Genomic DNA, 25,809 nt, shown 5'->3' on the forward strand with positions numbered 1-25,809 from the left:
AATCTTGAGAAAAGCGCAAAGTGCTGGAGGAACTCAGCGGGTCAGGCGACATCTGTGGAGAACACGGACAGGTGGCATTTTGGGTTGGGATCCTTCTTCAGACCAAGAAAAGTCACACAAAGTGCCGGAGTTAACTCAGCGGGTCGGGCAGCATCTGTGGAGAACGTGGATAGGTGACGTTTCACAGAGTGCTGGAGTAACTCAGCGGGTCGGGCAGCATCTGTGAGAACGTGGATAGGTGACGTTTCACAGAGTGCTGGAGTAACTCAGCGGGTCAGGCAGCATCTCTGGGGAACACGGATAGGTGACGTTTCACAGAGTGCTGGAGTAACTCAGCGGGTCAGGCAGCATCTGTGGAGATCATGGGTAGGTGACGTTTCGGGTCGGGACTCGGTCTGGAGTGGGTCAGGGCGCTGGAATAGAATGGTGGTGGCGAGGCAAAGCCTGGCAAGTGATTGGTGAAGTCAGTCTGAAAGGAGAATGGGTCCCGACCCATCCTCTATCTCTAGAGGTGCTGCTTGAAGCACAAAAGGCCGAGTGCGGATATTAAGGCCGAGTGCGGATATTATAGAGGGGTACAAGATCATGAGGTGGAATGGATTGAGTAAATGCAGCGCCATTTTCCCAGGGTTGGGGAATCAAGAACTAGAGGGCCCGGGTTTATTAAGGTGAGGGAGAAAAGATTTAATAGGAACTCGAGAGGCAACGTTTTCACACAGAGGATGGTGGTGTATGGAACAAAGTGTAGTAGAGTCATAGAGTCATAGAGTGATACAGTGTGGAAACAGGCCCTTCGGCCCAACTCATCCACAGTCACGTGTGGCGGCGCCGTAATGGTTGCGGCTCGCTGGCAGTCTGTTTGTCCTTTGTCCTTTTTTGTTTGTGTGTTGGTGTTGGGGTGGTTTGTTTTTGGCTGTGTATGTGTGGGGGGTGTGGGGGGTGGTGGGGTGGGGTGGGGTGGGGAGAAACCTTTCTTTATTTAGGTCTCTTCCTCGGGGCGAGGCTCGGCCGTGGGGCCTTCCATCGCTCGATACGGCCGTAGGACTTTCCAGCGTGGCGCGGCTCGGACGCGGGACTTATCATCGCCCGGTACGGCTCGGCCGCGGGGGTCCTTCCATCGCCCGGTGCGGCTCGGCCGCGGGGGCCTTCCATCGCCCAGTAAGGCCGCGGGACTTTCATCGCCCGGTACGGCTCGGCCGCGGGACCTTCCATCCCCTTGCGGGGGCTGTGTGGGTCGGTCGCCTCAGTAGGGGTCGAGCTGTCTGTACGTGGGAGGGGCGTGGGGGAAGAGAGAGGAAGTTTTTTTTGCCTTCCATCACAGTGAGGGGGTATTTGGAGTCACTGTGATGGATGTTTGTTTTGGGGTCGTGTGTCTTGTGTTTTTTTGTGTTGCTCTGTGCTGTTGTGACTGCTGGCAAATGATTTTCGTTCGGTTCGAATGACAATAAAGGTATTCTGTAATTCTGTATGGAACAAACTGTAGTTGAGTCATAGAGTCATATAGTCATAGAGTGATACAGTGTGTAAACAAGCCCTTCGGCCCAACTCACCCACACCAGCCAACAATGTCCCAGCTACCCTAGTCCCACTTGCCTGCGTTTGGTCCATATCCCTCCAAACCTGTCCTATCCATGTACCTGTTAACTGTTTCTTAAACAATGGGATAGTCCCAGCCTCAACTACCTCCTCCGGCAGCTTGTTCCATACACCCACCGCCCTTTGTGTGAAAAGGTTACCCCTCGGATTCCTATTAAATCTTTTCCCCTTCACCTTGAACCTGTGTCCTCTGGTCCTCGATTCCCCTACTCTGGGCAAGAGACTCTGTGCGTCAACCCGATCTATTCCTCTCATGATTTTGTTGCACCTTCTATAAGATCTCCCTCATCCTCCTGCGCTCCGTGGAATAGAGACCAGCCTGCTCACTATAGCTCACACCCTCTAGTCTAGTCAGATTGCTATAACAACATTTAAAAGGCATTTAGATGGAAAGGCTTCGAGCTGAAATGGGCCAAATGCCGGGCAGGTGGGACGAGTGCAGATGGGTCATTTTGATCGGCATGGCTGAGTTTAGCCTCTGGGCCTGTTTCTTTGCTGTGTGATTGAATCTGGGCGCAATGACAATCTTGCTCTCCGCACCAACATCACAGGTACATAGCCTCAGGCACCATATAGAAACATCAATTATAGATACGTTATTCATACATTATACAAGACAGTGACAAGCAAGGCATTAGTGCTAAACACAATTAGAGGACAAGTCCCTGGTTGTACGAGAGGTGGTGTGTGGTGTTCTGTATCTGAGGTGGGATTAGGGTGGTGCGGGTCGGTTCAGGAACCTGATGGTTGCAGGGACTGGCCCCGCGCCCAACGTGACCTCACCCAGCCAGCGGCCACGTGCACCCACTCCACCAATGGTGGCCGCCCGGGCCGGGAGGCGGGTTGCTACGCAACCTCCGCTAGAAGGTGCCCGGGCCTATGGACCTAGACTGTCCGGGCCTACACTGTCCGGACCTACAGCCTCTGGGCCTACAGGGTCCGGGCCTACAGAATCCGGGCCTACACTGTCCGGACCTACACTGTCCGGGCCTACACTGTCCGGGCCTACATCGTCCAGGCCTACACTGTCCGGACCTACAGCGTCCGGGCCTACAGGGTCCGGGCCTACAGAGTCCGGGCCTACACTGTCCGGACCTACACTGTCCGGGCCTACAGAGTCCGGGCCTACAGCTTCCGGGCCTACAGAGTCAGGGCCTACAGAGTCCGGGCCTACAGGGTCTGGGCCTACAGAGTCCGGGCCTACACTGTCCCAGGCCTACAGTGTCGGGCCTACACTGTCCCGGGCCTACAGCGTCCAGGCCTACAGCGTCCAGGCCTACACTGTCCGGACCTACAGCGTCCGGGCCTACAGAGTCCGGGCCTACAGTGTCCGGGCCTACAGCGCCCCCCCCCCCCCCAGGCCTAATACCGGACAAGGGGTGGTCCCGTACAGGACTAACTAATTTAGCCCAAAATACGGGATGTCCCGGCTAATACGGGACAGTTGGCAACCACACGTCCAAGAGTCTTTTAAATGTTGTTATTGTCCCTGCCTCAACTACCTCCTCTGGCAGCTCGTTCCATAAACTCACCACCCTCTGTGTGAAAACCCATCAGATTCCTATCAAACATTCCTCCTCTCATCTTTAAACCCATGTCCTCTGGATCTTTGATTCCCCCCTACTCTGTCACCCTATCTATTCCCCTTCATGATCTTATGCACCTCGATGACATTGTCCCCCAGCCTCATGCACTCCAATGAATAAAGTCCCAGCCTACTCAACTCTCCCTACAGCTCATTTATGGGCGGCACGGTGGCGCAGCGGTAGAGTTGCTGCCTTGCAGCGAATGCAGCACCGGAGACCCGGGTTCCATCCCGACTACGGGCGCCGTCTGTACGGAGTTTGTACGTTCCCCCCTTGACCTGCGTGGGTTTTCTCCGAGATCTTCGGTTTCCTCGCACACTCCAAACACGTGCAGGTTTTGTAGGTTAATTGGATTGGTAGATGTAAAAACAAAATTGTCCCTAATGGGTTGTAGGATAGTGTTAATATGCAGGGATCGCTGGTCGGCACGGAAGGGCTTGGACACGTTAGAGACAGGAAACATGTTCCCATGTTGGGGAGTCCCGAACAAGGGGCCACAGTTTAAGAATAAGGGGGAGGCCATTTAGAACGGAGATGAGGAAAAACTTTTTCACTCAGAGAGTTGTGAATCTGTGGAACTCTCTGCCTCAGAAGGCAGTGGAGGCCAATTCTCTGGATGCATTCAAGAGAGAGTCAGATAGAGCTCTTAATGTTAGCGGAGTCAGGGGGTATGGGGAGAAGGCAGAACGGGGTACTGATTGTGGATGATCAGCCATGATCACATTGAATGGCGGTGCTGGATCGAAGGGCCGAATGCCTCCTCCTGCACCTGTTGTCTATTGTCTATCTGATAGAGGTGTACAAAATCTCACGAGGAATAGATTGTGTAAACACAGAGTCTCTGGCCAGAGTTGGGGAATCGAGAACCAGAGAACATAGGTATGAGGTGAGAGGGTGGGGGGGAAGATTTAATAGGAACCTGAGGGGTAACTTTTCACCCCTATTCACAAAGGGTGGTGGGTGTATGGAACGAGCTGCAGAGGAGGTAGTTGTGGCAGGGACTAACGCAACGTTTAAGAAACAGTCAGAGAGGTACATGGATAGGACAGTTTAGACGGATATGGGCGCATCACGGGCAGGTGGGACTAGTGTAGCTGGGGACACGTTGGCTGGTGTGGGCAAGTTGGGCTGAAGTTTGTTTTCACGCTGAGCGACTATGACTCTATGAGCTCGCACTTATTGTCACCTCGTAACCATGTGTCTTCTTCGAGATTCCCCAGCAGTAGTTCTACCACCAACACCACAGAGTCACAAGTTGAAGTTAAACACTAAGTGTTCAGGCAATTAATAAACACAAATTGATGTGTTCACAGCGACTCTGTGGACTCAGACACCAACCATTAATAGACCTCTTTCACCAGATGAGCAGATGTACTTCTCAGGGGTCTCTGGGCTAACTTGCATTTAATAGAGGCAGGTTATCAATTAGAACGGCAGTCAGAGACCGCGGTGCTGGCTGTTGAAGTGGTGAGAGGCACCTCCCTTGATAACTAAGGGCTTGTCCCAGTTACGCCATTTTTAAGGCAGCTGCCGGCAACTGTCAAAGTCGTAGCAGATCGACGACATTTTTGGACAGTTTGATTTTTCTGCGATGAGCCGAGATCTGAATTTAAAAAAATTTAAACATTTTTTTTTAAGAGATACAGCGCGGAAACAGGCCCTTCGGCCCACCGGGTCCGTACCGCCCAGCGATCCCCGCACACTAACACTATCCTACACACACTAGGGACAATTTTTACATGTTACCCAGTCAATTAACCTACAAACCTGCACGTCTCACGCAGGTCACGGGGAGAACGTACAAACTCCCTACAGACGGCGCCCGTAGTCAGGATCGAACCTGAGTCTCCGGCGCTGCATTCGCTGTAAGGCGGCAACTCTACCGCTGCGCCACCGTGCCGCCCAGTGTAAATAGAGTGTGCAGGATAGTGTTAGTGTGCGGGGATCGATGGTCTGTGCTGACTCGGTGGGCTGATGGGGGGGGGGGAGGAGGGGGGGGGAGGAGGGGGGGAGGAGAGAGTGGGGAGAGGAGAGGGGGGAGAGGACTGGGGGGGAGGAGAGGGGGGAGAGGAGAGGAGAGGGGGGAGAGGAGAGGAGAGGGAGGGAGAGGAGGAGAGGAGAGGGGGGGAGAGGACAGGAGAGGGGGAGAGGAGGAGGGGGAGGAGGAGGGGGGGAGAGGAGGGGGAGAGGAGGGGGGGAGGAGGGGGGTGGAGAGGAGAGGGGAGGGGAGAGGAGAGGAGGAGGGGTAGAGAGGAGGAGGGGGGGAGAGGAGGAGGGGGGGAGAGGAGGAGGGGGGGAGAGGAGGAGGGTGGAGAGGAGGAGTGGGGTCGGGCGCTGCACAAATGTGGGAGGGGTTTGGGCCCAGCGGGTCCGCTTGGTCTACTTAGTCTGACCTTTAACTGCTCGGCGGCGGCTGAGAGCGGCAGCGGCAGTGATGCTGAGCGGGAGCTGGAGGGCTCAGCGGCAACGGCAGTGATGGAGAGTCCTGTGGTTTAGTGTGGGAAGAATAAGCAGCGGCAGCGATGGTTCAGCTGCGGCTCCGGGTGGCAGCAGTGAAGGAAACGCCCGTGGTTTAGAGCGGGAGCGGCGGCGGCGGCGCGATGGCTGGGCGGGGTCTCTGGGGCTCTGCGGCGACGGCAGCAATGGAAACGCCCGGGGTTAGAGCGGGAGCGGCGGCGGCGGCGCGATGGCTGGGCGGGGTCTCTGGGGCTCTGCGGCGACGGCAGCGATGGAAACGCCCGGGGTTAGAGCGGGAACAGGATCGGCGGCCATGGTGGAGTCGCCTGTGGTTTGGGGCGGGTAGAAGAAGCAGCGGCGGAGGCAGCGCGATGGATCAGTGGGGCTCCGGGGCCCAACAGTCAAGGAGACGCCCGTGGTTTGGAGCGGCGGCAGCGGTGATGGCGGGGGCTCCGGGGTGGGGCGGCGGCCATGATGGAGACGCCCGGGGTTTGGAGCTATGGCAGCGGCGATGGCGAGGGCTCCGGAGCGGCGGCAGCGGTGGTGGCTGGGGCTCCGGGGTGGGGCGGCGGCCATGATGGAGACGCCCGGGGTTTGGAGCTATGGCAGCGGCGATGGCGAGGGCTCCGGAGCGGCGGCAGCGGTGGTGGCTGGGGCTCCGGGGTGGGGCGGCGGCCATGATGGAGACGCCCGGGGTTTGGAGCGGCGGCAGAGGTGATGGCGGGGGCTCCGGAGCGGCGGCAGCGGTGATGGCGGGGGCTCCGTGGTGGAGTGGCGGCCATGATGGAGACGCCCGTGGTTTGGAGCGGGAGCGGCGGTGGTGACTCTCCCCCCACTTGGGCCGCGGAACCAAACGGGCGTCTGGCGGGAAGTGGGAGCTGAACGAAAATGACGACCCTCCCCCCAACTGCACACGTGAAGTCACACGGCGGCCATCTTACGTAAGTCTAGGCGCTGGTCTGGCGGCCATCTTATGTGAGGACCCCCTTCCCCCCCGACTGTGCATGCGCTGGTTTTTAAAAACTTTAAAATGTGAATAACTTAAAAGATATATCACCAATTTCAATAAAACTACCATTTTTACCATTAAAGTGTTGGTGGTGAGTACGGTGGGCCTAGAATTGCCGCGCTATCTTGTACCGTTTTGGCTGAAGTTCGATCACAAACAAACAGACGAGAGTTTTAGTATATAGACGGGCCAAATGCAGGTAGGTAGGACAAACGTAGATGGAACATGTTGGGCAACTTGGGCAAGTCTATTTCCATATTGTCTGACTCTATGACTCTATGATCATCTTTCTCAACACCTCTTGGCTAATTTATTATGGTCTGAATAGCTAAAATTAATGTTAATTTATTATGTTATTGATAATTGCATATTGATTCGTTATGATGTTTTGTTAATGTGGCTGTAAAGTTGCAGAACATAAGAAATTAATTGTTCTGTTCTGGTTGCTTAAGCCAACCAAGCACTCGACAAGGATCTACACCTCAAAAAGGCAGCCAGTATCATCGAAGACCAACAACGCCCTGGCCACGCTCTCAACTCACTACTCCACCAGACACAGAGTGAGGGTTCTCCCACACCTGAGACGCAATGCTGAGGCTCTGTAAGGCGCTGGTCAGACCGCATTTGGAGTACTGCGAGCAAATGTGGGCCCTTGTATCTGAGGAAGGATGTGCTGGCTCTGGAGAGGGTCCAGAGGAGGTTTACAAGAACGATCCCAGGAATTAGTGGGTTAGCATATGATGAGCGTTTGACAGCACTGGGCCTGTATTCAATAGACAATAGACAATAGACAATAGGTGCAGGGGGAGGCCATTCGGCCCTTCGAGCCAGCACCACCATTCAATGTGATCATGGCTGATCATCCACAATCAGTACCCCGTTACTGCCTTCTCCCCATACCCCCTGACTCCGCTATCCTTAAGAGCTCTATCCAGCTCTCTCTTGAATGCATTCAGAGAATTGGCCTCCACTGCCTTCTGAGGCAGAGAATTCCACAGATTCTCTGACTGAAAAAGTTTTTCCCCATCTTCGTTCTAAATGGCCTACCCCCTTATTCTCAAACGGTGGCCCCTGGTTCTGGACCTCCCCAACATTGGGAACATGTTTCCTGCCTCTAAAGTGTCCAACCCCCTAATAATCTTATACGTTTCGATAAGATCCCCTCTCATCCTTCTAAATTCCAGTGTATACAAGCCTAGCCGCTCCAGTCTTTCAACATATGGGATTCCCGCCATTCCGGGAATTAACCTAGTAAACCTACGCTGCACGCTGGAGTTTAGAAGGTTGAGGGTGGGAAACCTGATTGAAACTTACAGAATAATGAAAGGCCTTGGATAGAGTGGATGTGGAGAGGATGTTTCCACTGGTGGGAGAGTCTAGGACCAGAGGGCACAGCCTCAGAATTAAAGGGCGCTCTTTTAGAAAGGAGGTGAAGAGGAACTTCTTCAGTCAGAGGGTGGTGAATCTGTGGAACTCATTGCCACAGAGGGCCAAGTCAGTGGATATTTTTAAGGCAGGGATTGACAGTTTCTTGATTAGGTCGGGTGTCAAGGATTATGGGGAGAAGGCAGGAAAATGGGATTAGGAGGCAGAGATCAGCCATGATTGAATGGCGGAGTGGACTAGATGGGCCGAATGGCTTAATTCTACTTCTATTATGTGAACTTGTCCAACATACTTCATGGGCAAGGTGTTTTCCTCCATTCACTGGAGTAGCTTTGTTACTTGTAAATTAATTTAAAATCTCATGATTCTCTTTCTTTATCTATACACTGAAATTCTTGTTTGTTTGTTTGTTTGTTTGTTTGTTCCTGACCTACAGCCAAAACGGTACACGATAGCGCGACAATTTTAGGCCCACCTTACTCACCGTCATCCCTTTGGTGCCAATGGAAGATGTTTCATTGAAATCGGTGTTATATTTTTAATGTTATTCACATTTTAAAGTTTAAATCTATCTCTCGGGGGGGGGGGGGGGGAGGGAGGGGGTGGAGGGAGGATAAGAGGGGTTGAGAGGGATGGAGTGGGGGGTAGGGGAAGGGGGAGGGGAGGGGAGGGGTGGAGGGAGGATAAGGGGAGGGAGGGAGGGAGTGGGTGGAGGGAAAGGGGGAGGGGAAGGAGGGAGGGGGTGTGGAGGGAGGATAAGGGGGGGTTGAGAGGGATGGAGTGGGGGGAGGGAAAGGGGAGGGGGAGGGGAAGTGGAAGAGGGAGGGAGGGAGGGAGGGGGTGGAGGGAGGATAAGTGTGGTTGAGAGGGATGGAGGGGAAGGGGGGAGGGGGAGGGGAGGGGGGAGAGGGGAAAGGGGAGAGGAGGGAGGGGAGGGCGGGGGGGGAAGGAGAGGGGAAGGGGGAGGAGAGGGGATGGGGGGAAGGAGAGGGTGCTGAACCAATGCAGGAGAGGTTTGGGCCCAATGGGCCCACTTGGTCCAGTTTATTTCTATAATCGTGGAGACTTTGGTTCAATACACCAGTCCTCTATTGATCGCTGAAGTTGGGGCAGATTTATAGTTGCAATCTCAGTTAAGTAGTCAATGTTTCTGCAATGCGTGTATCCCTGGTATTGGACTAGATTTAATATTAGTGCTTCTTCACCGCTAATGACACTGTGGGTCCCTCTGTAATGTTTTATTCCTGTCATGTTTGCGTTGATCAGCATAGTTAGAGGCACGGTGGCTTGGCAGCAGAGCCCACAGCTGCCTCACAGCACCGGAGGCCCGGGTTCGATCCTGACTACGGGCGCTGTCCGCGTGGAGTTTGCACGTTCTCTCTGTGACTGCGTGGGTTTCCTCCCACGTCCCTAGGTCGCGCGCGGGCGTGGAGTTTAGTTGGCCCCTCGGGCTTGTCGGGGGGGTGGATGAGAAAGTGGGATAACATAGAACTGGGGCGGCACGTTGGCGCAGCGGTAGAGTTGCTACCTCACAGCGAACGCAGCGCCGGAGACTCAGGTTCGATCCCGACTACGGGCGCCGTCTGTACGGAGTTTGTACGTTCTCCCCTGCGTGACCTGCGTGGGTTTTCTCCGAGATCTTCGGTTTCCTCCCACACTCCAAAGACGTGCAGGTATGTAGGTTAATTGGCAGGGCAAAACGTTAAAAATTGTCCCTAGTGTGTGTAGGATAGTGTCAATGTGCGGGGATCGCTGGGCGGCACGGACCCGGTGGGCGTGTGTCCATGCTCTACCTCTACACTAAACTAGACGAAACAAAAGATAAATGAAGGAGCCTTGGTCTTCCTACATTTGTCATTCCGGTAATGACATTCACTGCCAGGTCGGTCGACTGGGTGCAGTTCGTGAAACCACAATTTAAATTCCTCTTGATCTGCTCCCGTTACAAAGGGCCTGCTGCCCAACTTGCCCACGCCGCCCAATATGTCCCACCTGTGCTAGTCCCACCAGCCCGTATCTTCACCATATCCCTTCAAACCTTGTATAGGAGATGCTGGTTTAAATTGAAGGTAGACGCAAAATGCTGGAGTAACTCATCGGGTCAGGCAGCATCTCGGGAGAGAAGGAATGCGTCGAGACCCGAAACATCACCCATTCCTTCTCTCCCGAGATGCTGCCTGACCTGTTGAGTTACTCCAGCATTTTGTGTCTACCTTCTCTTTAAACCTTTCCTATCCATGTACCGGTCCAAATGTCTTTTGAATTCCGTCGACCATTTGGATCGTAGAAATGACCCAAGATTGGACCATCAAGATCTCTAAGACCATGGGATAAAAATGAACACCCTTTGTTCTCAAGAATCAATGTCGCTACAGACAGTACCTGCTTCAACTACCTCCTCTAGACTTGACACCTCAGAGATACAGCACGGAAACAGGCGAGTCCGCCTGACCAACGATCAACCCGTACACCAACGTTATCCTTAGGAGTGTGGGAGGAGACCAGGACACCTGGAGAAAACCCTCGTAGGTCACGGGGAGAACGTGCAGACTATGGCACCTCGTTCCATATAATGCACCACCACCACCCTCTGTGTGACAATAGACAATAGACAATAGGTGCAGGAGGAGGCCATTCGGCCTTTCGAGCCAGAAGGATGAGAGGGGATCTTATCGAAACGTATAAGATTATTAAGGGGTTGGACACGTTAGAGGCAGGAAACATGTTCCCAATGTTGGGGGAGTCCAGAACAAGGGGCCACAGTTTAAGAATAAGGGGTAGGCCATTTAGAACTGAGACGAGGAAAAACTTTTTCAGTCAGAGAGTTGTGAATCTGTGGAATTCTCTGCCTCAGAAGGCAGTGGAGGCCAATTCTCTGAATGCATTCAAGAGAGAGCTGGATAGAGCTCTTAAGGATAGCGGAGTCAGGGGGTATGGGGAGAAGGCAGGAACGGGGTACTGATTGAGAATGATCAGCCATGATCACATTGAATGGTGGTGCTGGCTCGAAGGGCCGAATGGCCTCCTCCTGCACCTCAGTCATCAGTCTGGTCTCGACCCGAAACATCACCCATTCCTTCTCTCCCGAGATGCTGCCTGTACTCCAGCATTTTGTGAATGAAAACCTTCGATTTGTACCAGCATCTGCAGTTATCTTCTTATACTACTCCTGCACCTATTGTCTATTGTCTACTGTCTATTGTCTAAACCTATGTCCTCTGGTTCTCGACTCCCTTTCTCTGGGTTAGAGACTCTGTTCATTCACTCTATCTATTCCCCTCAAGACTGTATGGAACCTCTATAAGAGCTGCTGTTTTTATTAGGGGAAGGCGTTTAAAAAAAAAAAGATTTGCGTCTCGATTCTGAGTCGCGGGAGGGGATTAAAAAGGGGCGATTTTGAACCAACAGATGAATTGTGGTGAGACCTCAGGACATTTGTCAACTAAATTCTTGCCTTCAGTTGCAGTCTGAGGCTGGATGAAGATTTCTTCGACTACGAGGGTAAAAATGAACACCCTTTTTTTTCCCCTCCGGGCTATTAATAATTCACCCGTTAATTCGTCGTAGGCTGGGAGAGCAGATGGCAAGAAGGTTTCCGCATGCAACACGCTCGAGCAGGAATAGACGCACAGCCCCCAGGGTGACTCTTGCGGTAAAGCTGGCTGCCGAGACCCAAACCTCATGTTGGTTCGGCCTCTTACTTAAAGAAGCCCACAGCAACCTGAGAACCATTGCTTTCCCGACAAAGGGGACATCGGTTTAAGGTCTGAGGTTCAAGGCGAAGGGGAAAAGATTCAATAGGAATCCGAGGGGGCAACCTTTTCCACACACAGGGTGGTGGGTGTGTCGACCGAGCTGCCAGAGGATATAAGAATTGGAGGAACAGCACCTCATATTTCGCCTGGGCAGTTTGCAGCCCAGTGGTATGAACATCGACTTCTCCAACTTTAGATAGTTCCTCTGTCCCTCTCTTCCCCTCCTCCTTCCCAGATCTCCCTCTATCTTCCTGTCTCCACCTATATCCTTCCTTTGTCCCACCCCCTCCCCCCCCGACATCAGTCTGAAGAAGGGTCTCGACCCGAAACGTCACCCATTCCTTCTCTCCCGAGATGCTGCCTGACCCGCTGAGTTTCTCCAGCATTTTGTGAATAATGAGCTGCCAGAGGAGGTAGTTGGCGCTGGGACTGTTTACGAAACGGTATTAGACAGGCACATGGACAGGGCAGGTTTGGAGGGAAATGGACCAAACGCAGGCAGGTGGGAGTGGTGTAGATGGGGCATGCTGGCCGGTGTGGGAAAGTTGGACCGAAGGGAGGGGGGGGGGGGGGGGGGGGGTTTGGATGGGAAAGGGCAGGGGTGAGGTGTCGAGGCAGCATCTGAGAGATTGGGACAGGGTCGTGTAAACAGTTCCCATGGGATTGAGGAATGTCTATGTAAGCGGTCCAATGGGATTGGAACCCCTGCTTGTAGCAGCACTACAAATGCACTGCATGTAGACAATAGACAATAGACAATAGGTGCAGGAGGAGGCCATTCGGCCCTTCGAGCCTGTACGCACCGCCATTCAATGTGATCATGGCTGATCATTCTCAATCAGTACCTCGTTCCTGCCTTCTCCCCATACCCCCTGACACTGCTATCCTTAAGAGCTCTATCTAGCTCTCTCTTGAATGCATTCAGAGAATTGGCCTCAAAACAAATAATACAGAGAAAAGACCACAAAAAAAGATGCCGTCCGAATCCCTGGTGCAAGTGAGACAGTCCGTAGTTTGGACGTGTGGGAGGGGACTTCAGATGCTGGTTTAAACCAAAGAGAGTGACAAAGAGCTGGAGCAACTCAGCGGGACAGGCAGTGTCTCTGGAGGGGAGGAGTGGGTGACGTCTCGGGTCAAGACCCTTGTTCAGACCGAGAGTCTGAAGGGAGGGGGAGGCGATGTCGTTTGGAGATTAGTTGGAGTGCGTCGTGTTCAATAGACGCGATGGTTGGTGGGAGGAGGCTGCTCCTGAACATGGAGGTCGTGATTTTCAGACTCGAGTGGGCATGGATTTAGTGAGATAGACTTGGAGACAGAGCTATACAACGCAGAAACAGACCCTTCAGACCGTTTCAAGTCTCCGATCCTTCTTGATGTCCAATTACTTTTTTTTTTACCTGAACCATTAACTCAGTTTAGAGATACAGCACGGAAACAGGCCCTTCGGCCCACCGGGTCCGCGCCGACCAGCACATTAACACTATCCTACACCCACTAGGGACAATTTTTACATTTACCCAGCCAATTAACCTACAAACCTGTACGTCTTTGGAGTGTGGGAGGAAACCGAAGATCTCGGAGAAAACCCACGCAGGTCACGGGGAGAACGTACAAACTCCGTACAGACGGCGCCCGTAGTCGGGATGGAACCCGGGTCTCCGGCGCTGCATTCGCTGTAAGGCAGCAACTCTACCGCTGCGCCCTCTCTCTCCTCCTCAGTTTCTTTCTCCTCAGATGCCGCCTGACTCGCTGAGTGTTTCCAACACTTCTCCCATTTGATTTCAGATTTCCATCACCTACACATTTTTATTTTTACTTTCATGATCTCAGCACTTTCATGCGCCCAGGTACATGTGACAATAAAGTATCATTACATCATCGTAGAACAGGGCTGCACGGTGGCGCGGCGGTAGATTCGCCACCTTACAGCGCTTACAGCGCCAGAGACCCGGGTTTGATTCCAACTACGGGTGCTGTCTGTACGGAGTTTGCACGTTCTCCCCGTGACCTGCGTGGGTTTTCTCCGAGATCTTCGGTTTCCTCCCACTCTCCAAAGACGTACAGGTTTGTAGGTTAATAGGCTCAGTATAGAAACATAGAAACATAGAAACATAGAAAATAGGTGCAGGAGTAGGCCATTCGGCCCTTCGAGCCTGTACGCACCGCCATTCAATATGATCATGGCTGATCATCCAGCTCAGTAACCTGTACCTCCCTTCTCTCCATACCCCCTGATCCCTTTAGCCACAAGGGCCACATCTAACTCCCTTTTAAATATAGCCAATGAACTGGCCTCAACTACCCTCTGTGGCAGAGAATTCCATCTCGGTCCTGAAAGATTTCCCCCTTATCCTTAAGTGTAAATTGTCCCTAGTGTGTGTAGGATAGTGTTAGTGTGCGGGGACCGCGGGTCGGCGCGGACACGGTGGGCCGAAGGGCCTGTTTCCGCGCTGTGTCTCTAAACTAAACTAAACAAAACAGGGGTGAAACGGAGAGGCAAGAGATGCTGGAATAACAGACTATTCAATAACAAACTACTGGAGGAAGTCCACACAAAGGGTGGTTGGTGTATGGAACGAGCTGCTGTAGTTGAGGCAGGTACTATCGCAACGTTTAAGAAACATTTAGGCAGGTGCATGGATAGGACAGGTTTAGAGGTATTTCGGCCAAATGAAGGCCGAAGTGTAGACCCTAGTGTAGATGGGACATGTTGGGCGGTGTGGGCAAGGTGGGCCTGTTTCCATGCTGTGTGACTCTCTGACTGCAACAAGGACGGAGATAGTTTTTTGAAAGTTCACGGAATTGCTATGGTAGGTATGAGGAATACGCATGGAAGTTCGTGGAGTCAGGGGGTACGGGGAGAGGGCAGGAACGGGGTACTGATCACGGATGGTCAGCCATGATCACATTGAATGGCGGTGCTGGCTCGAAGGGCCGAATGGCCTACTCCTGCACCTATTGTCTATTGAAGTCCACTCCCCCCCCCCCCACAGAGGCTGCCCGACCTGCTGAGTTTTGATCAAGATTCCGGCTCCTGTGGTTCGTTGTGCCTCAATGTTACTCCTCCACTGTGAAGCCTCCTCAGATGTATCCCCTTTCACGAATGTGGGCACGAAGGAACTGCAGATGCTGGAATCCTGCGTAGAGTACAAAGTGCTGGAGTAACTCAAACGGGGCCGGGCAGCGCCTGCGGGTGACGTTTGGGGTTGGGACTCCTCCTTCAGGCTGACCCACTGAGTTATTGCAGCAGTTCGGGTCCTACTTTGAAGGCCTCTCCTCCTCTCCCTGGCACGTGTTCTGTGAGACCCTCTCTCACTGCCCCCTCTCCATGAATCCTGCTGCCATCCTGAACTTTCATCGCAGTATCCACCTATCACTCGCCAGGCTTTGTCCCGTCCCCACCTCTCTTTTCCTGCTTTCATCCCCCCCCCACCCCCCACCCTCCCATCCTCCTCCATCAGTCTCGAAGAAGGGACATAGAAACGTAGAAAATAGGTGCAGGAGGAGGCCATTCGGCCCTTCGAGCCAGCACCGCCATTCACTGCGATCATGGCTGATCGTCCACAATCAGTAACCCGTGCCTGTCTTCTCCCCATACCCCTTGATTCCACCAGCCCCCAGAGCTCTGTCTGACTCTCTCTTAAATCCATCCAGTGATTTGGCCTCCACTGCCCTCTGCAGCAGAGAATTCCACAAATTCCCGACCCGAAACCTCGCCCTTGTCCATCTCCCTCCGCGGAGGCTGCCTGACCCGCTGAGTCCCTCCGGCGGTTTGTTCAGTGCCGAAGAACTGGGCTAAAGGGGGCGCTGTGGGTCCGTCCCTCCCTCAGTGCCCACCTGAGCGCCCTCTGGCTCTGCCACGCCATCTAAGCATTCATTGAGGGCACCTCAGGCCTTCTCCCTGACCTTCCAATGTCCTTGCTCCATCCCCCCCCTCGACGAGAGGAGGACCTGCCAACAATCAGACAACAATAATTGTGGCCTGTTGCAAGCAATCATTACCCTGCATTCATGCTCTTAACTCTCATATAATAAACATCACTAAAAACCATTAAGGCACTTTGTTCCAAGTTGGAGCTGGGACATTTGCCAACTCCCTTAAAGGGACCTCGTTCTGATGAAAACATAGAAACACAGAAACATGGAAAACAGGTGCAGGTGTACCACTTTCTCCCCACATCCCTTGATTCCATCACCCCTCAGAGCTACGTCGAACTCTCTCTTGAAAACATCCAGTGAATCGGCCTCCACTGCCTTCTGTGGCAGAGAATTCCACAAAATTCACAACTCTCTGGGTGAAAAAGTATCTTCTCACCTCAGTTTTAAATGGCCTCCCCTTTATTCTTAGACTGTGTGTGGCCCCTGGTTCTGGACTCCCCCAACATTGGGAACATTTTTCCTGCATCTAGCTTGTCCAGTCCTTTTATAATTTTATATGTCTCTATAAGATCCCCTCTCATCCTTCTAAACTCCAGTGAATACAAGCCCAGTCTTTCCAATCTTTCCTCATACGATACAACCCTCTGGGTGAAAACGTTTTTACCTCATCTCAGTCCTGAATGGCCTAACTCCTTATTCTTAAACCGTGTGACAATAGACAATAGACAATAGGTGCAGGAGGAGGCCATTCGGCCCTTCGAGCCTGCACCACCATTCAATGTAATCATGGCTGATCATTCTCAATCAGTACCCCGTTCCTGCCTTCGCCCCATACCCCCTGATTCCGCTATCCTTAAGAGCTCTATCTAGCTCTCTCTTGAATGCATCCAGAGAATTGGCCTCCACTGCCTTCTGAGGCAGAGAATTCCACAGATTCACAACTCTCTGAGTGAAAAAGATTTTCCTCATCTCCGTTCTAAATGGCCTACCCCTTATTCTTAAACTGTGGCCCCTTGGTTCTGAACTCCCCCAACACAGGGGAACATTTTCCCCGCATCTAGCCTGTCCAATCCCTTGAGAATTTTACATGTTTTACAAAGCATATCGGCGATGATTTTTTCCCAGAAGATAGTCGGACTTGGCCAACTATAATGGCGGTGGGAAGAGGCTTGTCCTGAGGTGAAGCATCAATTTCATCAGTGGACACCTTGCATCAACAACAGAGGTTGAGGTTAAGGTAGATGTTTATGTGTGGAAAGCTTTGCTTTACATGCTAACTCATCAGATCAGGTAATACTGTACTTAAATAACCTCACACCAAGCTCAAGCAGTTGAGTTTAGTTTTGTTTATTGCCACGTGTACTGAGGTGGAGTGTAAAGCTTTGTTCTACCTATTGTGCTTCTCCAGATTCAGGGGCAGTTTCTTCCCGGCTGTTATCAGCCACCTGAACCATCCTGTCACCAACTAGGGAGTGGTTCTACCTAAGAACACTGAAGAAGTCTGGTCTACCCCAACAGCTGCTGACGACCTTCTACCGCTACACCATAGAGAGCATCCTAACGCATGGCATCCCTGTGTGGTACCTCAGCTGCACGGAGGCAGAGAGGAGAGCTCTTCGGCGGGTAGTCCATAGAGCTCAGAGGACCATCGGAACACAGCTACCAGCCTTGGAGGGCATCTACAACACACGATGCCTCAGAAAAGCCACCAGCATCCACAAAGACTCTTCACACCCCTGCAACAGTCTGTTCGAACTTCTACCATCGGACAGACGATACAAGGCCTTCTACGCCCGCACCTCCAGACTCAGGAACGGCTTCATCCCCAGGGCCATAGCTGCTATGAACCGGTCCTGCTGAGCCGGATGGTCACATCGCACAGTGAACCGGCACAGATCAACTTGCACTTTATTCCGTCTTAAAACTGTTACAATTTGTTTCGTTGGGTTGTTGTTGTTTAAATTAATACTGACTGGCTAATTGATTTATTGCATCGTATGGGAGGCGCATTCCCAATTTCGTTGTACCCCTGTACAATGACAATAAAGATATATTGTATTGTATTGTTCTGACCTCCCGTCTACCTCATTGGAGACCCTCGGACTATCTTTAATCGGACTTTATCTTGCATTAAACGTTATTTCCTTTACCCTGTATCTGTACACTGTGGACGGCTCGATTAGTTTAGGACAGTTAAGTTTGGAGATACAGCGCCGAAACAGGCCCTTCGGCCCACCGAGTCCGCACCGACCCGCGATCCCCACACACTAACACAGTCCTGCACACACACTAGGGGACAATTTTTACAATTTTTACAATGGCACCAATGTAAAATGATGGGCGGCACGGTAGCGCAGCGGTAGAGTTGCTGCTTTACATCGAATGCAGCGCCGGAGACTCAGGTTCGATCCTGACTACGGGTGCTGCACTGTAAGGAGTTTGTACGTTCTCCCCGTGACCTGCGTGGGTTTTCTCCGAGATCTTCGGTTTCCTCCCACACTCCAAAGACGTACAGGTATGTAGGTTAATTGGCTGGGTAAATGTAAAAATTGTCCCTAGTGGGTGTAGGATAGTGTTAATGTATGGGGATCACTGGGCGGCACGGACTTGGAGGGCCGAAAAGGCCTGTTTCCGGCTGTAGATATATGATATGATATGATAATTAACCTACAAACCTGTAAGCCTTTGGAGTGTTTCAAGGTTTCAAGCTTTCAAGGTCTGTTTATTGTCAAGTGTACCGATTAAGGTACAGTGAAATTCGAGTTACCGTACTAAGTGATACGAAGCAACAAGACGCACAGGCACATAAAATGAAAGTCAATGGGACGAGGTCCCTTTAAGGGAGTGTGGGAGGAAACCGGTGATCTCGGAGAAAACCCAGGCAGGTCACGGGGAGAACGTGCAAACTCCGCGCAGACAGCACCCGTGGTGGGGATTGAACCCTGGTCTCTGGCTCTGTGAGCGCTGCAAGGCAGCAACTCTACCGCCACGCCACCGTCCCGCATTTCACAGAATCCGTCAATCCTACATAGTTAACGCGTCCAGAGGGGAAACAAGTCGAAGAGTGGGTTTTTGTTTTAAGCAGAAAGATGCCTGGATGAGGAGGTATCGGCTGCAAGAGGAGATTGGACAGACTTGGAATGTTTCCACTGGAACGCCAGAGGGGTTGTGGGGAGACCGGATACAAGTCCTGAGAGACATAGAGAGGGTAGACAGTCAGAAGGCTAGAGAGCACAGCTTTAAGGTGAGAGGGGCAAAGTTTAAAGGAGACTAGACCAAGTGGACCCGTTGGGCCCAAACCTCTCCTGCATTGGTGCAGCACCCTCTCCTCCCCACCCCCCACTCTCTTCTCAACCCCCCCTTCCCCCTTCCTTCTCCCCCCTTCCGCCCTCCACCCCTCCCCCTCCCCTCCTTACTTAATAACTTAAAAAATATAAGACCGATTTCAATAAACCTACTTGCATTACCACTAAAGTGACGACGGTGAGTAAGGTGGGCCTGCAATTGTCACGCTATCGTGTACCGTATTGGCTGAAGTTCAGTCACAAACAAGATAACAAACGAGAGTTTTAGTATATAGATGTGGGGGGCAAGTTGTTTTACATAGAGGGTGATGGGGGCCTGGAACGCGCTGCCGGGGGTGGTGGTGGAGGCAGATACGATAGTGGTGTTTAAGGGGCTTTTGGACGGGCACACGGATATGCAAGGAGTGGAGGGATGTTGATCACGTGCGGGCAGTGGAGATTAGATTATTTTAGCATCATGTTCTGCACAAACACTGTGGAACAAGGGGTGTGGTCCTGGGCTGTACTGTTCTGTACTCTGTTCTAATTGGCATATCTGCCAGCAATGAAACAATGAAATTCATACTTGCTGCAGCTCAACAGGCCCATTAATGCAATAACTCACAGATAAATAGATAATAATCAGTAATAGCAATAAATTGATAACTGATACCAACTACAGTAACCGTGATAACTGCAGACGCTGGTACAAATCGAAGGCATCACAAAATGCTGGAGCAACTCAGCGGGTCGGGCAGCATCTCTGGAGAGAGGGAATGGGTGACGTTTCACAGAGTGCTGGAGTAACTCAGCGGGTCAGGCAGCATCTCTGGAGAACATGGATAGGTGACGTTTCACAGGGTGCTGGAGTAACTCAGCGGGTCAGGCAGCATCTCTGGAGAACATGGATGGGTGACGTTTCACAGGGTGCTGGAGTAACTCAGCGGGTCAGGCAGCATCTCTGGAGAGAAGGAATGGGTGACGTTTCGTGCCGAGACCCTTCTTCAGACCCTTCTTCGGGTCTCGATCCGAAACGTCGCCCATTCCTTCTCTCCAGAGATGCTGCCCGTCCCGCTGAGTTACTCCAGCGTTTTGTGAATGCAAAACAAAGCTCATCACTGTACCACAGTACATGTGATAGTAATACACCTAAATCTAAACCTCCCCCTGATGGCTTCTTCCAGATACCGACTACCCCATGAGTGAAAAGGTTGTCTTTGAGGTCCCTCTTAAATCTCTCCCCTCTCACCTTCCAGTTTTAGAATCCTCGACCCCGGGGAAAATAAGGCTGTGAGCCCTCAAAGTGAATAGTCCCAGCCTGTCGAACCACTCCCTGTATCTCAAACACTTTAGCTACAGCGATCAGAATCAAAGGGCAATTATGTTACACAGCAAAGATCTTAATTAATCGCTGACATCAAGGACACACTTCGACTGTTCTGCAAATGGGTTGTAGCACCTCACCCTACATTGCCCCTGAGATGTTCAGTTTAGTTTACCTAACATGGAAAGCATTTTATCGGAACAGCTCCATCCAAGACCGCAAGAAATTACAGCAAATTATAGATGCAGCCCAGACCATCGCACAGACCAACCTCCCTTCCATTGACTCCATCTACACCTCACGCTGCCTCGGCAAGGCCAGCAGCATAATCGAGGCCGAGTCGCACCCCGGCCACTCCCTCTTCCCCCTCTTCCCCCCTCTCCCATCGGGCGAAAGTTACAGAAGTGTGAAAACGCACACCTCCAGATTCAGGGACAGTTTCTTCCCAGCTGTTGTCAGGCAACTGAACCATCCCACCACCAACCAGAGAGCGGTGCTGAACTACTATCTACCTCATCGGTGACCCGCCTCGGACTATCCTTGTTTGGACTTTGCCGGCTTTACCTTGCACTAAACGTTATTCTCTTAACACGTGCCTGCACACCGTAAATGGCTCGGTTGGAATCACGTGTGGTCTTTCTGCTGACTGGATGGCACGCAACGGAAAGCTTTTCACTGTACCTCGATACACGTGACCATAAACGAGATTGAACCAAGGTGTTTTGGTCAGGACCGGTGGGGTTTTGCCAGGTGTGCCAAGTGAGCAGGCTGGTCTTTGTTCCGCTGCCATGATCGGGGGCTGAGGGGACGGACGGAGAGCGTGCCGGAGACATTGGGCGGAGAGCCGAGGTGCAAGGAATCCATACGCTGGGAGCCGAGGGAGGCTCTAAGTGATTCTGCGTGCTTGAAACCGTTCCAAGAAAACAAGCTCAATCACTCCCCCAAGGCACCACGTGCATTCCAAAGTGAGATATTCGATGGAATGGAAAGTTTCAAGCAATTTTGTTGTTAGTGGATCATAAATCTTGCCACCTTCCTAATGGGAAATAGATGACAGCTTAATAGAACCATTATTTCCAGAGTGTCGGGAAAAAAAAAACTGCAGATGCTGGTAAAAATCGAAGGCAGGCACAGAATGCTGGAGTAACTCAGCGGGTCAGGCAGCATCTCTGGAGAGAAGGAATGGGTGACGTTTCGGGTCGAGACCCTTCTTCAGACTAAAGAAACATCACCCATCCCTTCTCTCCAGAGACGCTGCCTGACCAGCTGAGTTGCTCCAGCATTTTGTGTCTACCTGCCATCATTTCCAGATGCCCCACATTACAGTCACAGAAACATAGAAAATAGGTGCAGGAGGAGGCCATTCAGCCCTTCGAGCCAGCACCGCCACTCATTGTGATCATGGCTGATCGTCTCCAATCAATAACCCGTGCCTGCCTTCTCCCCACATCTCTTGATTCCACTAGCCCCGAGAGCTCTATCTAACTCTCTCTTAAACCCATCCAGTTATTTGGCCTCCACTGCCCTCTGTGGCAGAGAATTCCACAAATTCACAACTCTCTGGGTGAAAAAGTATTTTCTCACCTCAGTTTTTAACGGCCTCCCCTTTATTTTAAGACTGTGTGGCCCCTGGTTCTGGACTCACCCAACATTGGGAACATTTTTCCTGCATCTAGCTTGTCCAGTCCTTTTATAATTTAATATGTTTCTATAAGATCCCCTCTCATCCTTCTAAACTCCAGTGAATACAAGCCCAGTCTTTTCAATAGTCAGTGGTGTTGATAAACACCTGGTCCTTTGTGTGAAATGTAAGGGGAATATATACTGTTAACGGCATGGCCCTTTAACAACATCGATGTATAGAGGGGTCTTGGGGTCCAGAGCTCCCTGAAAGTGGCAACACCAGTAGATACATTGATAAAGAAGGCACATGCTTGGTAAAGAAACAGTATGCATTCCTTCATCATTTGGACCATTGAGTCTATGATCCAGGAAGTGATGAGGCAGCTCTTTGAGAATTTGGTTACAGTACATTTGGTGTTGTGGCACCTTCATGCCCACGTTGGTTTTGCATACAGCCTGTCACTTGCTGGTGACTTGCCATTAGCCTCACGAGAAAGTCCAGCCTACAAGAGCTCAATAACAACTCCAAGGTCACTACTTGGCCCAATCTGCACACGGGCCATGATAGGTGAGAATGTCGGTAAAAAGGGCGTCTGGAATAAACGTGACACAAGGTGTCTGGCTCGGCTAAGTGTCGTTTTTTTTTCTTTGCTTTCCGCTGTGGGATTCAGTTGATCCTACGGTGTATTGCGTTCAGTTCTGGTCCCCCCCATTACAGGAAGGATATGGTGGTTCTGGAAAGGTTGCAAAAGAAATTTACCAGAATGTTGGAGACAGACACAGAAGGCTGGAGGAACTCAGCGGTTCAGGCAGCATTTCTGGAGGCAAGAAATTAAGGGTCGAGACCCTACTTCACACTCCAAGAATTACCAGAATTACCAGAATATTGCCTGGTTTAGAGGGTATTCGATGCAAGGACAGACTTGGGTGGTTTTCTGTGGAATGCTGAGGTTGAGGGGAGACCTGATAGACGGATATAAAAGTATGAGAGGCAGAGATAAGGGCAGACAGTCACAACCTTATGCTCTGGGTGAAAATGTTAAAGGCTCGAGGGCATAGCTTTACGGGATGAGAGAGGAAAAGTTTATGGAGCTGTGCACGGCAAGTGTTTTACACAGAGGGCAGTGAGTGCCATGGGTGGTAGTGATCGCGAGCCATTTTAACTCCTCTTCCCATTCCCACACTGACCTTTCTGTCCTGGGCCTCCTTCAGTGCCAGAGTGAGGCCGCACACAAACTAAAGCAACAGCACCTCAAAACCTGCTAGAGCGTTGAATTCTCCAATTTCTGGAAACTAACCTAGTTACAACACCCCTCCCCCCTCGCAATTTTCCCTCTCTTCCCTTTACTACACAGGGTTATGCACCTATTTCTTCCCTCCCCCCCCCCCCCCTGTCCCATTCCACCTACATTCTTTCATCTGGCTGCACAATTCTCTTAACTCACACTTGTTGTCTCTTCATCTCTGTCCGTTGCCAAGCCATCTACCCATAGAAAAACCCTCATCACCTGTATCCACCTATCACTTGCCAGGCTTTGTCCCACCCCCACCTTCCTTCTAACTGCCCCTCCTTTACACTGATTTAGTCTGAAGAATGGCCCCGACCCAAAACGTCACCTATCCATGTTCTCCAGAGATGCTGCCTGACCCGCTGAGTTACTCCAGCACTCTGTGAAACGTCACCTATTCATGTTCTCCAGAGATGCTGCCTGAGCCGCTGAGTTACTCCAGCACTCTGTGAAACATCACCTATCCATGTTCTTCACAGATGCTGCCTGACCCGCTGGGTTACTCCGGCACTCTGTGAAACGTCACCTATCCGCGTTCTCCACAGATGCTGCCTGACCCGCTGAGTTACTCCAGCACTTTTGTGAAAACCGGGTCCTTGTATCTCCTTGTGACGCTGTACGGTTGTTGCTGCCTCAGCACCAACTACAACCAAAGCTATCCTCTTCAGCACCAACATTCCGAACCTCATACAGTTAATAATAATAATAATAATAATGCATTTTATTTATATAGCACTTTTCATATACTCAAAGATGCTTTACAGAGATTTAGAGAACTTAGGGAAATGAATAAATAGATAAATAAGTAAATAAGTAAACAAACAGAGAAAGGAGACAGAAGGTGAGGTGACCTTCAGTGGTTGAAGGCAGTACTGAACAGGTGAGACTTCAGCGATGTTTTGAATGTGGTGAGTGTGGAGGAGTCTCTAATGGTTTGGGGTAGTGAGTTCCATAGGGTGGGAGCAGCGATGGAGAAAGCCCTGTCCCCCCAGGATCTGAGTTTGGTCCGGATGTGGGGGGATAGGAGATTGGCAGCAGCAGAGCGGAGGGTGCAGGTGGGAGTGTGTCTGTGGAGGAGGTCGGTCAGGTAGGATGGGGCCAGGTTATGGAGGGCTTTGTAGGTCATGAGGAGGATTTTGTACTGGATTCTCTGGGGGATGGGGAGCCAGTGGAGTTTGTAAAGGAAGGGGGTGATATGGTCACGGATCGGGGTGTGGGTGAGTAGACAGGCAGCGGAGTTCTGAATGTATTGAAGCTTACTGATGATTTTTGAGGGTGCGCCATAGAGGAGGCTGTTGCAGTAGTCCAGACGGGAGGTGATGAAGGCGTGGATGAGGGTTTCTGCAGCTGTGGAGGAGAGGGATGGACGGAGACGGGCAATGTTTTTGAGGTGGAAGAAGGCTGTCTTTGTGATGTGTTTGATGTGTTTGTCGAAGGAGAGGGTTTGATCAAAGATGATTCCAAGATTCCGGATGTGAGGGGAGGTGGATACTGGGAGACCATCAATGTTGAGGATGAAGTTTTGGGTGGATTTGGTGAGCATTTTTGGACCAATGATGATGATTTCAGATTTGTTGCAATTGAGTTTGAGGAAATTTGATTGAAGCCAAGATTTTATTTCAGTGATGCAGTTGTGGTTCCGCCACTTGGTACACTCTGAACAGTCCCTTCAGCAGCAGTTCCACTTGGAGGTGTCCTTTTCAGCACCACGTTCAGTTGCATCTCCAGCACCCTCTACACTGGGAGCTGTTCTTTCAGCACCCCGTTGAGTTGCATCTCCAGCACCCTCTACACTGGGAGCTGTCCTTTCAGCACCACGTTGAGTTGCTTCGCCAGCACCCTCTACACTGGGAGCTGTTCCTTCAGCACCCCGTTGAGTTGCATCGCCAGCACCCTCTACACTGGGAGCTGTTCTTTCAGCTCACCATCCCGTCCTTACTCCGGTACCACCACACACTTAGCTGTCCCTTCAGAACCAACAACTGCAGGTATCATATCATCATCATATCATATATATACAGCCGGAAACAGGCCTTTTCGGCCCACCAAGTCCGTGCCGCCCAGCGATCCCTGTACATTAACACTATCCTACACCCACTAGGGACAATTATTACCTTTACCCAGCCAATTAACCTACATACCTGTACGTCTTTGGAGTGTGGGAGGAAACCGAAGATCTCGGAGAAAACCCACGCAGGCCACGGGGAGAACGTACAAACTCCTTACAGTGCAGCACCCGTAGTCAGGATCGAACCTGAGTCTCCGGCGCTGCATTCGCTGTAAAGCAGCAACTCTACCGCTGCGCTACAGTGAAGAAATCCAATGGAATGTTGCCCTTCGTAACAAGAGGAGTTGAGTATAGGAGCAAAGAGGTCCTTCTGCAGTTGTACAGGGCCCTGGTGAGACCGCACCTGGAGTACTGTGCGCAGTTTTGGTCTCCAAATTTGAGGAAGGATATTGTTGCAATTGAGGGCGTGCAGCGTAGGTTTACTAGGTTAATCCCCGGAATTGCAGGACTGTCATATGTTGAAAGACTGGAGTGACTAGGCTTGTATACACTGGAATTTAGAAGGATGAGAGGGGATCTTATCGAAACATATAAAATTATTAAGGTTGTTCCC

At 51.5% G+C, this 25,809-nt stretch overlaps 1 protein-coding gene across 1 annotated transcript in view; it reads left to right on the forward strand.

The window, feature by feature from the left end:
- The first annotated feature begins 6,253 nt into the window (after window positions 1-6,253).
- The window catches only part of LOC144611475 (PHD finger protein 24-like), a 139,300-nt gene continuing 119,744 nt past the window's right edge, over window positions 6,254-25,809 (forward strand). The window contains exons 1-2 of the mRNA XM_078430601.1: window positions 6,254-6,437; window positions 7,101-7,208. Of these exons, the coding sequence (XP_078286727.1) occupies window positions 6,254-6,437; window positions 7,101-7,208 (292 nt within the window). The remainder of the gene's footprint in view (window positions 6,438-7,100; window positions 7,209-25,809) is intronic.

The sequence above is a fragment of the Rhinoraja longicauda genome, chromosome 3 (genome assembly GCF_053455715.1).
Source record: "Rhinoraja longicauda isolate Sanriku21f chromosome 3, sRhiLon1.1, whole genome shotgun sequence".
Lineage (NCBI taxonomy): Eukaryota > Metazoa > Chordata > Chondrichthyes > Rajiformes > Arhynchobatidae > Rhinoraja > Rhinoraja longicauda.